The 16357-nt window shown below is 48.6% G+C and overlaps 8 protein-coding genes across 8 annotated transcripts; 7 read left to right on the forward strand and 1 right to left on the reverse strand.

Annotated features, from left to right (window-relative positions):
- Nucleotides 1-430: 430 nt before the first annotated feature.
- Nucleotides 431-979, forward strand: A1O9_07268 (uncharacterized protein; the record flags this gene model as incomplete). The annotated part of the gene is made up of 1 exon (XM_013404214.1): nucleotides 431-979. One exon carries the CDS (start codon nucleotides 431-433, stop codon nucleotides 977-979), a length of 549 nt encoding a protein of 182 aa, XP_013259668.1.
- Nucleotides 980-1751: 772 nt separating this feature from the next.
- A1O9_07269 (uncharacterized protein) lies at nucleotides 1752-2714 on the forward strand (the record flags this gene model as incomplete). The annotated part of the gene is made up of 3 exons (XM_013404215.1): nucleotides 1752-1922; nucleotides 1988-2120; nucleotides 2179-2714. The coding sequence occupies 3 exons, from the start codon at nucleotides 1752-1754 to the stop codon at nucleotides 2712-2714; spliced, it is 840 nt and encodes a 279-aa protein (XP_013259669.1).
- A 719-nt stretch (nucleotides 2715-3433) lies between these two features.
- Nucleotides 3434-3888, forward strand: A1O9_07270 (3-oxoacyl-[acyl-carrier protein] reductase; the record flags this gene model as incomplete). The annotated part of the gene is made up of 2 exons (XM_013404216.1): nucleotides 3434-3625; nucleotides 3700-3888. The coding sequence occupies 2 exons, from the start codon at nucleotides 3434-3436 to the stop codon at nucleotides 3886-3888; spliced, it is 381 nt and encodes a 126-aa protein (XP_013259670.1).
- A 1613-nt stretch (nucleotides 3889-5501) lies between these two features.
- A1O9_07271 (uncharacterized protein) lies at nucleotides 5502-6932 on the forward strand (the record flags this gene model as incomplete). Its single annotated transcript, XM_013404217.1, has 5 exons — nucleotides 5502-5665; nucleotides 5725-6127; nucleotides 6183-6502; nucleotides 6556-6826; nucleotides 6885-6932. 5 exons carry the CDS (start codon nucleotides 5502-5504, stop codon nucleotides 6930-6932), a joined length of 1206 nt encoding a protein of 401 aa, XP_013259671.1.
- A 597-nt stretch (nucleotides 6933-7529) lies between these two features.
- Nucleotides 7530-8471, reverse strand: A1O9_07272 (uncharacterized protein; the record flags this gene model as incomplete). The annotated part of the gene is made up of 1 exon (XM_013404218.1): nucleotides 7530-8471. One exon carries the CDS (start codon nucleotides 8469-8471, stop codon nucleotides 7530-7532), a length of 942 nt encoding a protein of 313 aa, XP_013259672.1.
- A 998-nt stretch (nucleotides 8472-9469) lies between these two features.
- Nucleotides 9470-11619, forward strand: A1O9_07273 (uncharacterized protein; the record flags this gene model as incomplete). The annotated part of the gene is made up of 10 exons (XM_013404219.1): nucleotides 9470-9724; nucleotides 9773-9825; nucleotides 9873-10059; nucleotides 10105-10336; nucleotides 10390-10659; nucleotides 10739-10835; nucleotides 10893-10982; nucleotides 11033-11153; nucleotides 11208-11224; nucleotides 11289-11619. The coding sequence occupies 10 exons, from the start codon at nucleotides 9470-9472 to the stop codon at nucleotides 11617-11619; spliced, it is 1653 nt and encodes a 550-aa protein (XP_013259673.1).
- A 1008-nt stretch (nucleotides 11620-12627) lies between these two features.
- On the forward strand, nucleotides 12628-13212 carry A1O9_07274 (uncharacterized protein; the record flags this gene model as incomplete). Its single annotated transcript, XM_013404220.1, has 1 exon — nucleotides 12628-13212. One exon carries the CDS (start codon nucleotides 12628-12630, stop codon nucleotides 13210-13212), a length of 585 nt encoding a protein of 194 aa, XP_013259674.1.
- Nucleotides 13213-14607: 1395 nt separating this feature from the next.
- On the forward strand, nucleotides 14608-15666 carry A1O9_07275 (uncharacterized protein; the record flags this gene model as incomplete). Its single annotated transcript, XM_013404221.1, has 1 exon — nucleotides 14608-15666. One exon carries the CDS (start codon nucleotides 14608-14610, stop codon nucleotides 15664-15666), a length of 1059 nt encoding a protein of 352 aa, XP_013259675.1.
- Between the last annotated feature and the right edge of the window lie 691 nt (nucleotides 15667-16357).

The raw sequence follows: 16357 nt of genomic DNA on the forward strand, positions 1-16357 counted from the left end.
TCACAGAAAACTGATAATGCAAGACTTCGGGCTACAAGATACGAATCCGGGGTCTTATCCCTTCTCTATACCTGACTAGGGTTTGCCGGGACCGATCGATTTCATCCAACCGATGCGGAACATGACCAACGCAGAGACCGAAGAAGCATATCCACTTCCGCACCCCTTGCCATGGTTCACGCTGAGTGAGTTAGACAAGCATGCCCAAAACCGAAAAGCGACCATAAAGCTCTCCCGTAAGGCCGCCGCTTCGGATTTGGCCCAGGATGGTTAGCGTCATTCCGAAGTCTTTCCAGCCGAACGCAGCCATTGGTATGACTACTCACTCGATAGATAGAGTAAACTCGATTTCCTGTGTCTAAGCATACTAGTACTCTTCAAAACCTACCTCACAGACTTCCTTGTCAGCAAGTGAAAATTGTAGATCATAATGTCATCTCCGAGAACCCTCACTCCTATCTCATGGTATGTGACTGGACACAATGAAGCCGACGGTGAATCCGTGTTCCATTCTGACATCAATACTACGCCGCCCGTGAGAAAACAACCGGACAATATTCAAATCTTCGACTGCTACTTGACACAAGGGTTTCCCATCGATTTAAGCGGGGACAAAGACATTCGAACATACGAACACCTCCTCCAGAACCCTCCAGGAATTGTGGTTCCTAATGGCTCTGCAGCCCGGGTTGTTGATATCCCACCAGGCTACACCTCACCCATGCATCGCAGCATGAGCTTGAACTATAACTTTGTCATCGAGGGAGAGGTCGATGCCATTCTGAGCTCGGGCGAGGTGAGGACATTGAAACGTGGCGATGGAATCGTTCAGCGTGCCATCAACCATGCGTGGAGGAACAACAGCCAGACCGAATGGGCGAGAATTACTGCTGTTGTCTTGCCGGTGCAACCTTTCCAGGTTGGACCATCGAAAGGGAACGCTTCGGGAGCCCAGGATACGGAGCAAAAGAAAGAATAGTCAAGTCATACGTTGGATATTTATCGGGATTCGGCCCCCTCAGCACTCGAAACCGGGGCTTTGTCCGCGGTGCGGCTGTGGGCATAGATCTAGTCATTAAATGAGAATAACGTTGTATTGTCTCTTTATGATCATAGTTCATAGCGCGGTTAAACTCTTCTTGGTCCCTCTAACTTCCATTTAGCAAATTCTCTACCCTCCTGTAGGTTGCAAAATTCACCAAGGTGAGCTCTCCTCCTCATGGGTCAATCTATGAGCTGTCGTGATGTGCTCGGAGGCTGGTCCAAGACGAGGTCTTGCTGGACTATGGACCCGTTAGTCTCCTATCTAGATATTTTATCATGGGCAGGCGGGTTTACCGTCCAGGCTCCGAGGCAATTTGCAGGGTCAACAGGACCGCTTCCTGCGCTTCTATGAAACTTCCCCATAGAGGTGGCGCACATCATCGGAATGATGGTGACATGGTCCGAGTCCCTCGTAGTATCTCATATTCCCCATTTTTTCACAATACCTTGTCACCCAAAACCCTGTTCTAGATGTAGTCTCCGCATCGGATAACTGAGCTTGCAAACGCCTTTCCCCTTTCAGCCGGGACCTTTTTCATGATCCCCCAGTCCTTCGATAGTCACGCTTGCCAGACAGCGGGGCCTAAAACAAATCGATCTTCAATAAAGCCGGCACTTGCAAAATGAACAACATAAAGCGTTCAAATATGTAACTCAAGATCATCACCTTATTTCCGATACCCTTTACAAAGTTCGTGCTGGAAACTATGGCTATCGAGGCTTTTATCCGCTTCGCGGACTCGGACGGGACGGAGAACTATGGTGAGGTCTCTCAGCAGCAACTGGCATGTGATCTTCGAGGTGTCAGCGTGCCAATCTTGGAAGGAACTCCCTGGACAGGCTTCAAGAGACTCGATCAGCAGAAAACTGTCTGTCAGGTATGCTGCGATATCTACTCGTATGTCCGTCAGGATTCAGTACTGATCAATACCCAATTATCTAGGTACTTTGTCCGCTTGAAAAGACGCCACTCATTATCTGTATTGGCCTGAACTACAAACAGCACGCGGAGGAGTCTAAGCATGAGATTTCGGAATACCCTGTCGTTTTTACTAAACCACCGGATGCTCTTGCCGGTGAGTAGAACTTGGTGAAAGTTGCATGAGCTTGAGGAGAGACTAAATTATTACACAGGTCCATTCGATGTAATCAAAGTTCACCCTGACGCCCAGAGCTATCTCGACTACGAAGCAGAATTGACGGTCATCGTAGGCCGCGACGCCAAAAATGTACAGGCCTCCAAAGCACTTTCATATGTCCTTGGCTACACAAACGGCAATGATGTGAGCGCTAGGAATTTCCAAGCCCCCAACGCAAGTGGTGGGCAGTTTTGCTATGCAAAATCATTTGATTCATTTGCTCCTATTGGGCCGGCTGTTGTGTTGGCGAGCAAGATCACCGATCCCCAGAATCTGCGGCTCTACAGTAAGGTCAATGGAGGCATTCGACAGGAGACAAATACAAATGATATGATTTGGACAGTGAGCCAGCTTATAGAGCACTTGAGTCGCGGAACCACATTGCGAGCAGGTACTGTCATCATGACCGGCACCCCAAGTGGTGTTGGAATCTTCATGGAACCTAGAGGAATGGTGGGGCATGGAGATGTGGTGCATGTCGGCATGGACGGTCTAGGAGAGCTTGCTAATGAATTCGATTTCGAGAAGTGAGAATTACACGGGGAACGACAAGGTTAACATTTTTAGATATAGAGTGTAGAGTTTGGCTCAAATATCTGGCCTAGATGGCAAACCACACATGAAACCGGAACAGGCCTTTAAATAGAATTCGATGTTATAATGTTTTCTTTTGTCCCAGTCTTCTTTCGCGACTTTTGCTTGGTGTAAAACAAAATGAGGTTTCTGAAGTGGTCGATGGGGGTTGCAAGACGAGCTGACGATATGCAAGCCTAGGAAAGAGGCGACCTTGGATCATCTGACCAGCTCGAATAAGGCCGATGCGGAAAAAATTGTCTTGCTCGGTTCGGTATTTCTTCACTGAGATGGATAGAAATTCGCACAAACACGCACAGCAGCACCGAGGTACTCCTCATTCCCTTTACCAATGACGTATCGTTCTTCCTGCAGATTCCATTCGAGCACAAGTGGTATCCGAATGGTCCCACTTCGGCCCATCTACATCCCTCCGCGGGCGCACTTTTGCGGCTGGTTCGGAGGCCTGCTGGTTTAAGCCGATCCGTAACCCATACCGCACATAGAAGCCAGAATTCAAGCCATTGCGATCAACAATGCGGAGCACTTCGGCCTAGAATTACAATCACTCTAGATTTACCAGCCTCGTTGAACCGGAGGACCTTTACTTCTATACTCAACTACAACCGAACTTTCTCTCTATAGTCGGTCACGTTTGCCTCTGTCGACCTACCAAAATGCCATATGAACTCAGGAATCGCAACGTTCTCGTCACAGGAGGAAGTAGGGGGCTAGGGGCTGTGATTTGTCAGAGGTTTGCTCAGGAAGGTGCCAATGTAATGATTAATTACGTCTCAAGCGCGGAGAACGCTAGCATAGTTGCGAAACATGTCGAGACCTATGGTGTCAAAGCCTTTATTGTTCAAGGGGTGCGAAACATACTCACCTGACGAGACGCTCATCCACGCAACAGGCAGAACTATTGCCTTGCTAACGATTGCAGGACACTGGAATCCTGCACGATAACATTCGCATTGTCCAGGAAACGCTGGAGAAGCTCGGTGGCCTAGATATCATCGTTGCCAACGCTGGCTGGACGAAAGTGTGCGATTTTAAAGACCTAAATGCAATGAGCGAAGAAGAGTGGAATAAAGTTTGTTTCCTTCCCTGCGCCGCCGAAGCATTATTTTGATGAATATCAAATTCTTCTAGTGTTGGTCAACAAACGTGCTCTGCCACCTTAGGCTGATGCAAGCTGCGCAACCTGTCTTTTCCACTAATCCTGATGGCGGCGTCTACCTGGTCACTTCCTCTATTGCTGTGCGTTACCCGAGTGAGAAGCTTTCAGAGTGAGACTAACTGAGCCGGTTAGGGTAAAACACAAGCTGGAAGTAGCATGGCATATTCCGTAACGAAAGCTGCTGGTTTGCACCTCATGAAGTGCTTAGCTGCCACTCAAGCGCCAACGACTCGCATCAATGCCGTATTGCCAGGACTTTTATTGACTGACTGGGTATGATGACAAAGCTACTTCACACTCTCCAAGACGCTGACATTAACTCAAGTCGTCGAGATTCAGCGACGAAAATATTGCTCAGTCAAAGGATAAGGCGGTGCTGAAGCATGAGGTATGTCCCAGGCACCAATCCTCCATGAGTATGCCGCTGACATTTGCAGACGTTTCTGGATGACTGTGCAGATGCATACATCTACTTAGCAAAAAACACATCCATGACTGGGCAATGCGTTACTGTGGATGCAGGTCTGACACCTTTCTGAGGATGCGACTTACATATTTGAGTCCACAATTCGCTTCACTGTCGGTCTCGTTAAACTTAGCTCACTAACCGCATCATGGCCCTTTATTCGCCAACGATAGAGCTCAATAGATATAAATCATTGCGAATGGAGATTACATCTTTCATAAATTCGTCGAGACGGGTAGAGCGACTGGTTTCATTTTTGACTTGAGTATTCGAAAGCTTTGATATAAGGTGGCCGAGTGCAAGCACACAACGTGCTCATTCTCAGACATAGTTACAAACTTTACAATCGACATGTGTTCCGGTCCGAACGCGAAAAACATAAAGACCGGAGTTCATACTCGGTTGCAATTGACAACATGAGGAAGAGAGTATCAGGATTGACGTGCCACTGCTCAGCCATTTCGATCATTGCATCTTGATAGACTACTTTACGCTTTAGGGCCTGGACTTTCAATCCACCCTTGGATGGCCTGACGGTGATACCACTGAATGAGCGGGATCAGCCTAGCTCAGTCATGTTTCTCCCTGGTCACAGAGTTCCGCATCATTCTGGGGGGACAGCATGGTTCGGCACGGGAGTATTAGGGCGGGCGACGGAAAAGTGTCAGCCTGGAGCTACACTTCCATTTATATTCGGGGCGTAACCCGCACATCTACTTCGTTATCGGCAACATTTCTTTAGGACACGCGTTGCAACTCCGAAATACGATCATGAGGAACTTTTCACGGAAACGGCTTCTTCACACTAGTCTCCAGTGCGGACGGGCTTAACGCGCTGGCTAGTAAAAGTAATTCGTTCGATCCGCGATGAGCCTGCCTAGGCTCCTCAATCCCGCCGACATACTCCTCTGCTCTCCGCGGCCCGCAGGACCACGTTAGTCATTAAGAGCCTCCCGTGCCTTCATTCGCCAAATTTTCGACGTTGCTACCTCAAATTGGAGGCTATCGACTTCTAGCAAGTGCGATGTCGGTTACTCTAATTCTATCGGTACTCTCATTCTCATTCGTAACCCCTATGCAAGCATTGTGAACGGTCCAAATGACTGGGAGCATTCATAAAGTCGTCGTCGCGGGAGCAGGCCCTGCCGGCCTCCTTGCCACATACATGCTGGCCAAAGAGGGTATCTCTGTCGATGTTCTGGAAGCGAAGGCAACGATTGACACTTCACCCCGGGGGTTGGCATATGGGCCGAGTGCCAAGAGGTAAGTCGCAGGTTTCAATTACTGCAGCTGGGAAAATGAGCTGACCAGGCTCCTTATAGAGTGTTACAAGATGCGGGCCTTCTCGACAAGATCACGTCTGAAGGGTTTCTATCCCGGGACTTCACATGGCGGAAACTGGACGGTACCATTCTAGTGTATGCGAGTGCTGAAAGTGATAGAGATGCTTGGGTCGTGAATCCTGTTGGGTCTATCTCCGCATTACTCCTTGATTTGGTGCAGAAGATGTCAATCGTTACGATTCACTGGAATTGTAGAGTCGTTGATGTTGGCCAGGATGAAATCGTGGCGTGGGTTGATGCGGTTGACCCATCGGGCAATAAGAGCAGGTGGGAGGCTGACTACGTGATCGGTTGCGAGGGTGCACAGAGCGCTGTTCGTAAGTCATTGTTCAACGGTCGATTCCCAGGGTATACGTGGCCCGCACAACTCATCGCTGTCAATGTGAAGCCATCCTCCCCAGTGACTCATGACAGCGCCTTGCTGACGAATTCTTCAGTTCTCCTACGACTTCCTTGATAAGGCGGGTTGGGCCGATGCACAATGGGTAGTCGACCAGGAAAAGTGGTTTCTCTGTGCCCGTATCAATCGTAAGGGCCTTTGGCGCATGGCCTATGGTGAGACCCCCGGACTTTCGATCGAGGAAATAAGGAAGAGGCTCGATGATCGCTTTCGTACCACGTTGCCTGGTAACCCAGAACCACATCAATTCCAAGTCATGAACTTGGCTCCCTACACAATACACCAGCGGCTTGCAGAACGGATGAGAGTGGGAAGGGTTCTCCTTGCGGCCGATGCCGCTCATCTCTGCAATCCCATGTTCGTCCCTTCCCTTCAGATTTCTTACATGACCTTGTCTAAACATTGTATAGGGGCGGACTTGGCCTAACCACGGGCATTGCCGACATCGGAAGTCTTGTGCAAGCCCTAGTAGGCATTCATACTGGACAAACAACAGATATCATACTGGATATCTATGATGAAAAGCGTCGTGCGATCTTTTCCACAATAACTGACCCAATCAGCACAACCAATATGAAGCGTATTATGAGCGATGCCAACGAGGTCGAGAAGTCAGATCCCTTCTTTGACAATGTGAGGCAAGCTGTCGAAGATCCTATCCTGCGAGAAGAGGCCTTCCGGGTATGTCGTTATCCCCACAGCGTCGGTGTCTTATCAAGCTATTCCAATTTCCATGCAGCCACTGACATATATGCGAAATTTAGAAGCAGATGGAGATAGGATGTGATCTGACCCAGTTTTACGATCTCACTAAAGGTATGCAGAATGGCAGTCCTTGACCCCTAAACTGTCCAGGAGGTGTCGGGTACAAGAAATTAGTGAGACATCAGAGGACAAACAATAATTGTACCTTGTATTTCATGAAGCTTTTACCGTGGTCGTACAAACTTGTCAACCAGTTCGTGTCAGGGAAGTCTTGTACCGAGAGAATACTTCTCGGCACATAAAGACTACGAAGGGATATTACCAATATAGCTCAATAATATTCACTACCAACTGCAAGATCAGATGTCCGCGAGTATATTGAGATGTCTTAAACGCTCAACTATAGCTTGGTAGAGAAATAGCCACCCTGAAGCAAACTTGGACAATTATACTACGCTCAGGATAATCAGCCTACTCGAGCAACTTGATGACTCTATCCACAGTATAATATTCATGTCTTTTTGTAAGAAGTTTAGATGTCAACCACCGTATCATAGGGATTCTCCCAGCTATATTACTCTTGGGGTAGGCTACACGGTCAAGGACTTCCCCACCGCCACTGGGCCCTAGCAGGGAGGCTTCAAGCAGTTCATTCAACCTGTTCGATACATGGAAGCTTTCAAGTTCTCTTCCGCTCCTCATCTATGGCATATGAATCAGAACATTCCATTGCAAACCCAAAGACTCGCAAGTAAAAGGCTGTGCATTGATAGCTGAACTCAATGCAATGAGGAGCATTTTTCTGGAACCGAGCCTCGACCCAAAAAGAATTTTTCAGACTTTGCGTAAACTCATTCATGGTATCCCGATTGATATGCCACAATTGGTCATATTCACCCATAGAGTACTGTACTTGTACTGTGATTTTCTCCGCATATTTCGCATAATAGGTCGGCCACTGGATGTTAATGTCGTAGAGTTCTTCCACAGAGGTCGACGACATTCCCTTCCGAGAAGTAAACACAACTGGGTCAAAGAGTTCCGGGTTGTCCCCTGCAGCATGAGAGATCCTCTGTTCGAATGGCATATGTATTGGCTTGCCTCTTAAGCTTTCATCGGAAAAATATGAGGTGAGTTGCTGGGTTTGTGGCTTGGTCGACATTGCTGAGAGAACAAGGCCAGAGAGCGGGTATGCTGGGGGATCGCTCGCGTACATTCCCGCTGCCACAGTGGAGACAGCCCCTCCTATTGATTCTCCATAAAGGACGATTGATGAGGCGTTTAATGACGCTGAAAACTCTTTCCATATCGACGGTAAAACTAGATTGTTTAACCAGCGGCCATGGCGCTGGATGAACGTGTTGCCAATGTTGCTCACATCGGTAGACTCCCCATAACCTGGTCGATCGACACAGACGACTGGAATACCCAGCATTTTGCTCAGAGATCGCAGGCTATGCTTCGGCTCAAAGTCGAAGTAGTCACTATCATAAGCACCACCAGGAACACATACTAGGAGCGGAATTGTCTTTGACGAGAACTCGTATTTACGGTCGAGCTCAAAGTATGTCTTGCCGGTGACGACAGAGCTGTCTTCGAGTGTCAGACGAAAAGAGCTCATGATGGAATATCAAAACTGGCTTGGCTCTGTGACAGACGAGAAGCGAACGAAATTTGGGTACGTTTTAAGAGAGTCCAGCAGTCCAGTAAACTCACACTTCAGGTTTCAAGACGGGATGCTTCCAAGAACATCCGGATCGCCTAACTCTATCAATGTTCAAATGAATAGCCGAGTGAAGCCAAGTATTACCCGATTGATCTAACTTCTCTTGTGCGGCTCCCGCGGCGGAGGATCAAGAATGGTAATGCGATCACCTTGGGCCTGATTGGGCGATTCGGCATATCCACCCTCCGCATTGGCCCTCCGGGTCCGAAACCTGGCTCCACCCGCAGAGTCGCCCACGGCCGCCCACATAAAGTGGATATCTATGTTAGCGTGTCGTGACGGAGGGCACTTCTATTCCGTTTCGTTTACTCTAGGGATCCTTCAGAGCGGCAAAAATAAAGCTATTCCGACTCTGGGCTGTTGCAGAAGACGTTGTGCTCGGATTGACTCCCGACCTGGGCCAGCTTCATGACCTTGTACACAGAATTTGACATGTATATCACCAACCCCTGGCACCCACATGTAGCACATTCCTTGGAATATGGGGATATAGAATATATTGCTTCTGTCATCTAATTGATCGAGTACACCGAGTTATGAGAATGTTCAGACGATCATTTACGTGAAATCGTAGGAGATTGCGCCAGGAACAGTTGCCGACAGCTCTATCTGGAGGCGCTGTTAGTATTACCCACATACGCACGTGGACTCGATTGCCTCCGAATATGTGCAGCCTGAGCCACAATGCTATCCTTAAGAATTCGGAGAACGGAGTCAGGTTCAAGCTAAGTCCATCGCCAACGCATTAGTGCTGTTCACGACGCGTAAATCCTTGCTTTGATCTACTCTCCAAAGCCGTCATACAAAAGGACTTTGTGTCTGTTTGCTGCAGCAGTAAAGGATACTAGGCCCTGGATATCAAATTAGAATACCTTCATGCGACGGCTTTCGTCATGGCTTCTACATCGGTCATTCAGCACCATTTCAGTCCTCTAGGCCCAGACGAAAGGATCACCATTCCCGAATTGTTTGGTAAGTATAACCCTGACTATGTTCCCGCAAGCAAGGTTGTCCACATCGACACTCTGGCCAATAAGAGTATCACATATGGCGGCCTCCGAGATGAGGCTGCTAAAGGTGCTTGGGGCTTAAAACACAACTTGGGAATGAAGGAGCAAGATAGACTTCTCGTTCTCGTGCCGAACTCAGTATGTGAGCGGAGACAGCATCATTTACGATCTCTAACATACTGCTAGACTGACTTCATCGTCCTATGCCATTCCACGCTCTGGCTTGGCGCTATTTTCTCGTATGTCAATGAAGGTGATTGAAAATCGCAAGCTCATCAGTCAACAGCCCACTCAACATTGCTTCACTTCCCAGTGACATCGCACACTCGCTATCTCTCATTCGACCAACCCACCTGGCCATCGATCCAGCAAAGTTAAACCACGTGAAGAAAGCTTTTGAGATTCTCGACTGGAGCGGTGCTTCCCTTCCTATAGTATTTACTGTGACTCACAAGAGTTTCGGCCTCAAGTTGGTAAGCAGAGCGTCTCAACTCAACAAGGTCGCTAACGGGTTCCAGTTCCCAGAGGACATTTCTGGCCGGTCCCCCAATGAATCATTGCGACCCTTTCAGCTTGGAAATAGAAGCGCCAAAGATGTGACTGCCATGGTCATGTTTTCATCAGGAACTACTGGTAAAACCAAAGGTGTCCAACTTTCTCACTACAACATCGTTTCCAGCTTGATACAGGTGCGAGCCGCTATCCCCACACTTTTGAACTACAGTACCCGAGGAGTCTTTTTCGCACCATGTAAGTCGTCCCAATCTGAGGGCAGATTGGTTTTCCGCTGAAGTTACATGCAGATTGTCATATATATGGCATGAGTACCGTAGTACTGAGTGGAATGTATGTCGGAAACTTTACGTGCGGTATCCCGACGTTTGATTTCAATCTCTACTGCAGCAAAATGGCCGAGTACGAGGCTACAATGGCTCATATTGTGCCTCCTATTGCTATAGCACTTGCCAACTGGAGCTTGTCTGCCAAGTACGACTTATCCTCGTTGAAAGTAATCCTGATCGGCGCAGCGCCGACGAAGAAAGCTCTTCAGATCAAACTCAAGGCGAGATTTGGTGCGGACACAAAAGTCATCCAAGGCACGACGACAACCTCACTTCTCCCAACTTCCAACTTGTACTAACGCTTACGTAGGGTATGGCCTAACGGAATGCTCCCCAAGTGTCACGGTTCAAAGTCCATTAGATAACGAGGAAAACATTGGAACCATTGGAAGACTAATTCCGGGCACGTATGAGATCTATCCTGGACATTATATCGGGCTGTGCGGATGCTAAGATGGAAGCAGGGATGCTCGGCTCGTCGATCCCGTCACATTCAAAGATGTACCTTTCGGAGAGGAAGGGGAGCTCTGGTTGAAGGGCCCGCAGGTGATGATGTGTGTTTGCCCTGCTGCCATATCAAATGGTTTATGCTGATCAAACGTAGGGGATACTACCGCAACCCGGAGGCTACGAAGGCCACATTCTCGGGTGGATGGCTACGTACAGGAGATGTGATGCGACTCGATGAACATCAGAACCTATGGGTCACTGATCGACTGAAAGAGGTTTGCCACACCCTCAATAGTGGAAGAGCTAGATATTGAGCTGACGTTGAACAGATGATAAAATACAAAGGGTTAGGATTTACCCATACAAATCCAAAATTAGACTTGGTGATGCACAAGCTAACTTGCCGTTAGATTCCAAGTACCACCCTCAGAATTGGAAGACCTTCTACTCAAGCACTCTTCCGTCATGGATGCCGCAGTCACCTCGATATATTCCGATGAACAGGCGACTGAAATCCCGATCGCCTATGTGACATTGGTAAATGATATCCCCTCCTCACGGAAACCACAAACTTTACAATATATCCGTGAATGGTTTGATGGGCAAGTGGTAGGCTACAAGAAGCTGCGTGGAGGCATCTGGGAGCTAAACCCGATACCCAAGACGGCTTCGGGGAAAATTCTAAGACAGGAATTGCCTTGCAAGAAAGTGGTGGCTGCGAGCAGAGCTACGAAACTATAGTGATGAAGATAATACGTAGTATTAATTCCTTCAAGAGTTTAGAAGCACGGTCTACCCTCCTGCGCGACACTGCAGGCCCACGGAAATATATCTTTCGGGAATCTTATCCTCAACCCCTAGAAATGATGAGTCCATCAGCGACATGCCTCCAAGGCTCTTCCATAACCTATCCTCCTATATTTGCTTTAGAACTGCGCGAGCAGCTCTGTCCTCCAGTGTACTTGCATTACTTCACCTACTAATATTGAGACAGCAGACTAGTCCCAGTTTGTATCACACTAGTTGGTGCTAATTAATAATTAGATGAAAGTTGTCCGTATTAGGCGCATATTTGGGTGGTACTACTCCGTACAATGTTACTAGTATTAGTAGCTTACATTGCTATACCAGCAAGCCTCTTGGCACCCACTTGGCACCCTTCCTTTGGCCTTTGCTACTCATCATTCATTCCCCTTTTGTTACCCATCTCCCTCCACATCTTGTTCACTGTCCTTGATATCCCCAAGCGTCCACGCCCGCCACCTGCAAGCCTGATATTTGCAATGTGCATCCAGTATCAAGAGAAATCGCCGAAGCATCGTTGAACATTGACCCTTCTAGCCTGTCGCTCTCCCCGTGTTGGCGCCAAAGGCCCACTTGATCCACCGTAAAACTCACGTGACTCGTGTCTGACCAGAGCATTTCCAGGAGAGAAAAAGACTCAATACCCACTCATACGGAGAGTCTCGGAAATTGCCAAATGACATGGAAAATCGCTCATTTTTGATCAAGACGCTAGTAATTTTGTATATAATACAGAACAGCGTACATAGATTTGACAAAAGACAGAAACCTCAATGCTCGATTTGATTGAATGACTTTTCCAACACTAGTCTTGCCTCCAACACCCCGGCTTGCACAGCGGGCCCAATCATCAACGTCGAATGGCCACGGCTGCAATACCATCGAAACCATGGCAGCATTTAGTTTATGATTCGGACCCCTATACAAACCTGTCAATGGTTGGCAATGGCCTTTATGGCTATATTTTTTCAGCTTGACAGGGACCGTGTGGTTAAGGTTGCAAAGGCATACCCGCTGGATCCCAACGCCACAAATTCTAGCCTTGCCGACACAGAATACGTGAATGATATCAACCGCAAATCAATTAATAACGAAGTCGAGGTCTACAAGCGGCTTGGTCGCCATAAGAGGATTAAATCTTGCCTTCAGACAACTAGTTATGGGATTGAGTTAGCCTTCGCCAACGAAGGCAATCTGCACGATTATATCAACACCAAACCTGAACCATTACAGTCGCTGAAAACTGAGTGGATTTTATCTGCAATCGACACGCTAAGTTACATTCATTCCCAGAGGGTTTTGGTAGACGAAATTGCACTGCGGAATTTCTTAATGGCTGATGGACAGCTTAAACTTGCCGACTTTGGGCAGTCCGTGTTATTGCCCCTATCGACAGATATGGATACCGTTTGCGACAATGATGTAACTACGAGGATTGAGATTCTCCATCTTGGCTGGGTGATCTATTCAATTGCTAAGTGTAGTGTATATCCGTATTACTTCTTCGACAAGCAACATGATATGCATTAGCCGAAAGAGCTTCCCTCTTTAGAGAACCGTTTCTGCCGGAGTATCATTGACCGTTGCTGGCACGAGGAGTATGTCAACATGAAAGAGCTTCAGGATGAGGCTCATAAAGCACTCAACCGAGGGAGAAAGTAGCCAGTTTGCTCTCTGTGAGTTGCGGACATGCCGCGAGGTGTTTCCGACGGCTTTTCGGTCTTGGGACATTGAGCGAGGTTTATCACTCACTGTCAGCATTAAAATAACCTATATTGGGTCTCTGGAGGGGGTCAATTCAGACGACCAGGGACTATGGTATGACAGGAGTTCCTTTCCGACCCAGCTGCCTTCCACCCCAACAGGCTCCAGTACGGGCGCTTAATGAGCTAGATTGTAGAAGCATATCTCCATGAAAGCAACCATTGTAACGTTGGTAGCCCGAAGGTATGCAAACAACAGCCTAAAAGATCCCTGCACCTGTTCCGGAGAAAATTCGTTACTAATCGCTGAGCAGAACCCAGTGAAGGCACAGTCCCAGTCACAGTCAAGTCACAGTCAGCCCCACTTCACTTTAATGACTTGAATGGTTAGTCACAGTCATTTCACCAGTCATTTTCTCGGTTAGACCTTCCTAATCAGGTTTAGTACAGTAAGAACAGGTCACGTGAGTGCCTAGATCCACTGGCTATATGTAACAGCTCCCCCATGAGTACGGAGTACCTAAGTACGAGCAGCGTTCTACCTTGAGTTGAAGCGTCTAAGCTCGAACGCCGAGCACGTGCTATTGAAAGCCACCTCAGTTCACGCGAGAGGCCTAGAATACTGCATTGCCTCTTTGGCTTGGCTTCTCGCCAATGCTGCCCTGAATACGAGCCTTGGAAAACTTGACTTCTCCCCCGAATTGGACGAGAGCGAGGCCCTTGCTCTAATTTAGATACGAGAAAACCAATCTGTGATGTGGCATTCTACTGCCGTTTTCGGATCATCAGGTACGAGGTGATTGTCCATGTCGAGCTAGTGCTAGCTACAGCTATTCACCAGGACTGATGAGTTAGGTTGAATCCCATACCCAGAATGCTTGGGCATGTTTATGCCATACCACATACTCAATCATCTCTGGCTTAGCCGAAGCTAGCTTATCATGCCAACGTGCGCAAAAAGGCCTGATCATAGGGTAGTGAATGACGATGGAACAACTCTCATGGTTGCCGCCGCCACTCAGAGCCCGATCGAGGAAGAGGATGTTTGTTTATGTCGAGCACAGAGCATGCGACTCTATGCTGCTAAGACATCATCGTTATAAGAGTTTGAACAGTCTTGGAGCAAGAAGACAGAGGATCAATACTTGCTGAGCCCAACGTCCTCCAGTCGCTAACCTTCTCTTTCTCTCCTTCCTCAAGAAAGTTACCCATTACAACCACAATGCAGATATCACTGATCACATCCACCCTCTTAACCCTCTTCGTCTCGTCATCATGGGCGTGCTCGCGCGTGACATACAACAGCACCATCACCGATGGCAATCGCATTACGACGGGCCGCTCAATGGACTGGTTCATGACCACGAACGCTAGCATCTGGACCTTCCCAGCTGGCATGTCACGGAACGGGGCCGCAGGAGCGAACTCTCTGACCTGGACATCCAAGTACGGCTCGGTCATCACAGCCATGTACGACGCCGCCGTGGTTGACGGCATCAACTCGAAAGGTCTGACCGGAAACTTCCTGTACCTCGCCAACGCCAATTACGGGACACGAAAGCCATCCCTCCCAGGCATCTCCGTCGGCGCCTGGCTACAATATTTCCTCGACAGCTACGCGACCGTTGACGAAGCCGCGAATGACCTGTATACCGCCGAGGGGCGGGAGAAGTTCCAAGTCGTGACCGCCGAACTGATCCCAGGCACCCCGTCTCTCGGCCACATCTCGCTGACCGACGAGTCGGGCGACAACCTGATTCTCGAATACCTCGACGGGGTCTTGACCGTTCACCACGGTTTGCAATACACTGTCATGACGAACTCACCATCATACTACCAACAGCTCGCCATCATGGAATACTGGCTGCCGATCGGCAACCAATCGCTCCCGGGCACACGCCGACCCGCCGACCGCTTTGCGCGCCTGTCGTACTACAACAACGTGACCGCGCCATCGTCCAGCCTCGAGGAGTCCGTCGCCATCACGGCCTCCATGATCCGCGCCGTCAGCGTGCCCATCACGCCGTCGCTGCCGGGCGAGCCCGACGTCGCGACCACGCTGTGGCGCACGTACGCCGACACCCGCGCCCTGAAATATTTCTGGGAGAGCACCGTGCAGCCCATGTTTTTGTGGATTGATCTCGGCGATTTCGACCTCTCGATATTCGGCCAGGTCATGCTGCTTGATCTGCAGGTCAGCCCATACTCGAGAGTCGGGAATATGAAGGGCAAATTCGTGCCGAGTGCGCCATTTCCTTTCTTTCCTGTTGGCGGTTCGTGAAAACACTTGTGAACTTTGGGTTTTGCCCTTGCGCTTGTGCTCGTACTTGCTCCTCTTCGGCAGCAGCATTTTCTCAAGGGGTGAAGGGTCGTCGATAAGGGTTTTCATTTCCTTCACTTCTGATTCTCCAACTTGGTCAATACTTTTCTTCTTCTGAGACTTAAATTTTTTAATAAGACACCTTTCTCAAAGTCCTAGGGCTGACATGGCTACAACTAATTAAACATGTGGCGAAGAAGGAACGGATGAGAAGCTTCTTGGGCACTATTTGAATTGTCAAGTAGCGTCAGCTACACTTGACATCTCGCTCGAATAAGGTCAGTCCGATCAGTCCGATCAGGGACCATGGCATAACCGTAGAGACCAAAAGAAAAACGTAGAGGGACTCGCGCATTTTCACAGGGATCTATCAAAGAACATGGTAAACTTCTCTCCACTGCTGGATGAAGTATGGTAATATGCTAGTTGGGGCTGAATATCCGAATTCTATCGGTCAGCTACAAAAGACGAGTAGGTAACCCTATTTCCGCCACCCTGCCCCTTTCAACAATCCAATCATTCCAGACCATGAATGGACAAATTGAACGCCGCCATCTGCGCAATACCACTTTAAATCAGATTCGTCTATGCTGCTGCCCTACTTCCTTGAAATACTGAGTAAAGAGTGCGCAAATGTAGATGCAACCCGGCT

The sequence above is a fragment of the Exophiala aquamarina genome (genome assembly GCF_000709125.1).
Source record: "Exophiala aquamarina CBS 119918 chromosome Unknown aczIA-supercont1.5, whole genome shotgun sequence".
Lineage (NCBI taxonomy): Eukaryota > Fungi > Ascomycota > Eurotiomycetes > Chaetothyriales > Herpotrichiellaceae > Exophiala > Exophiala aquamarina.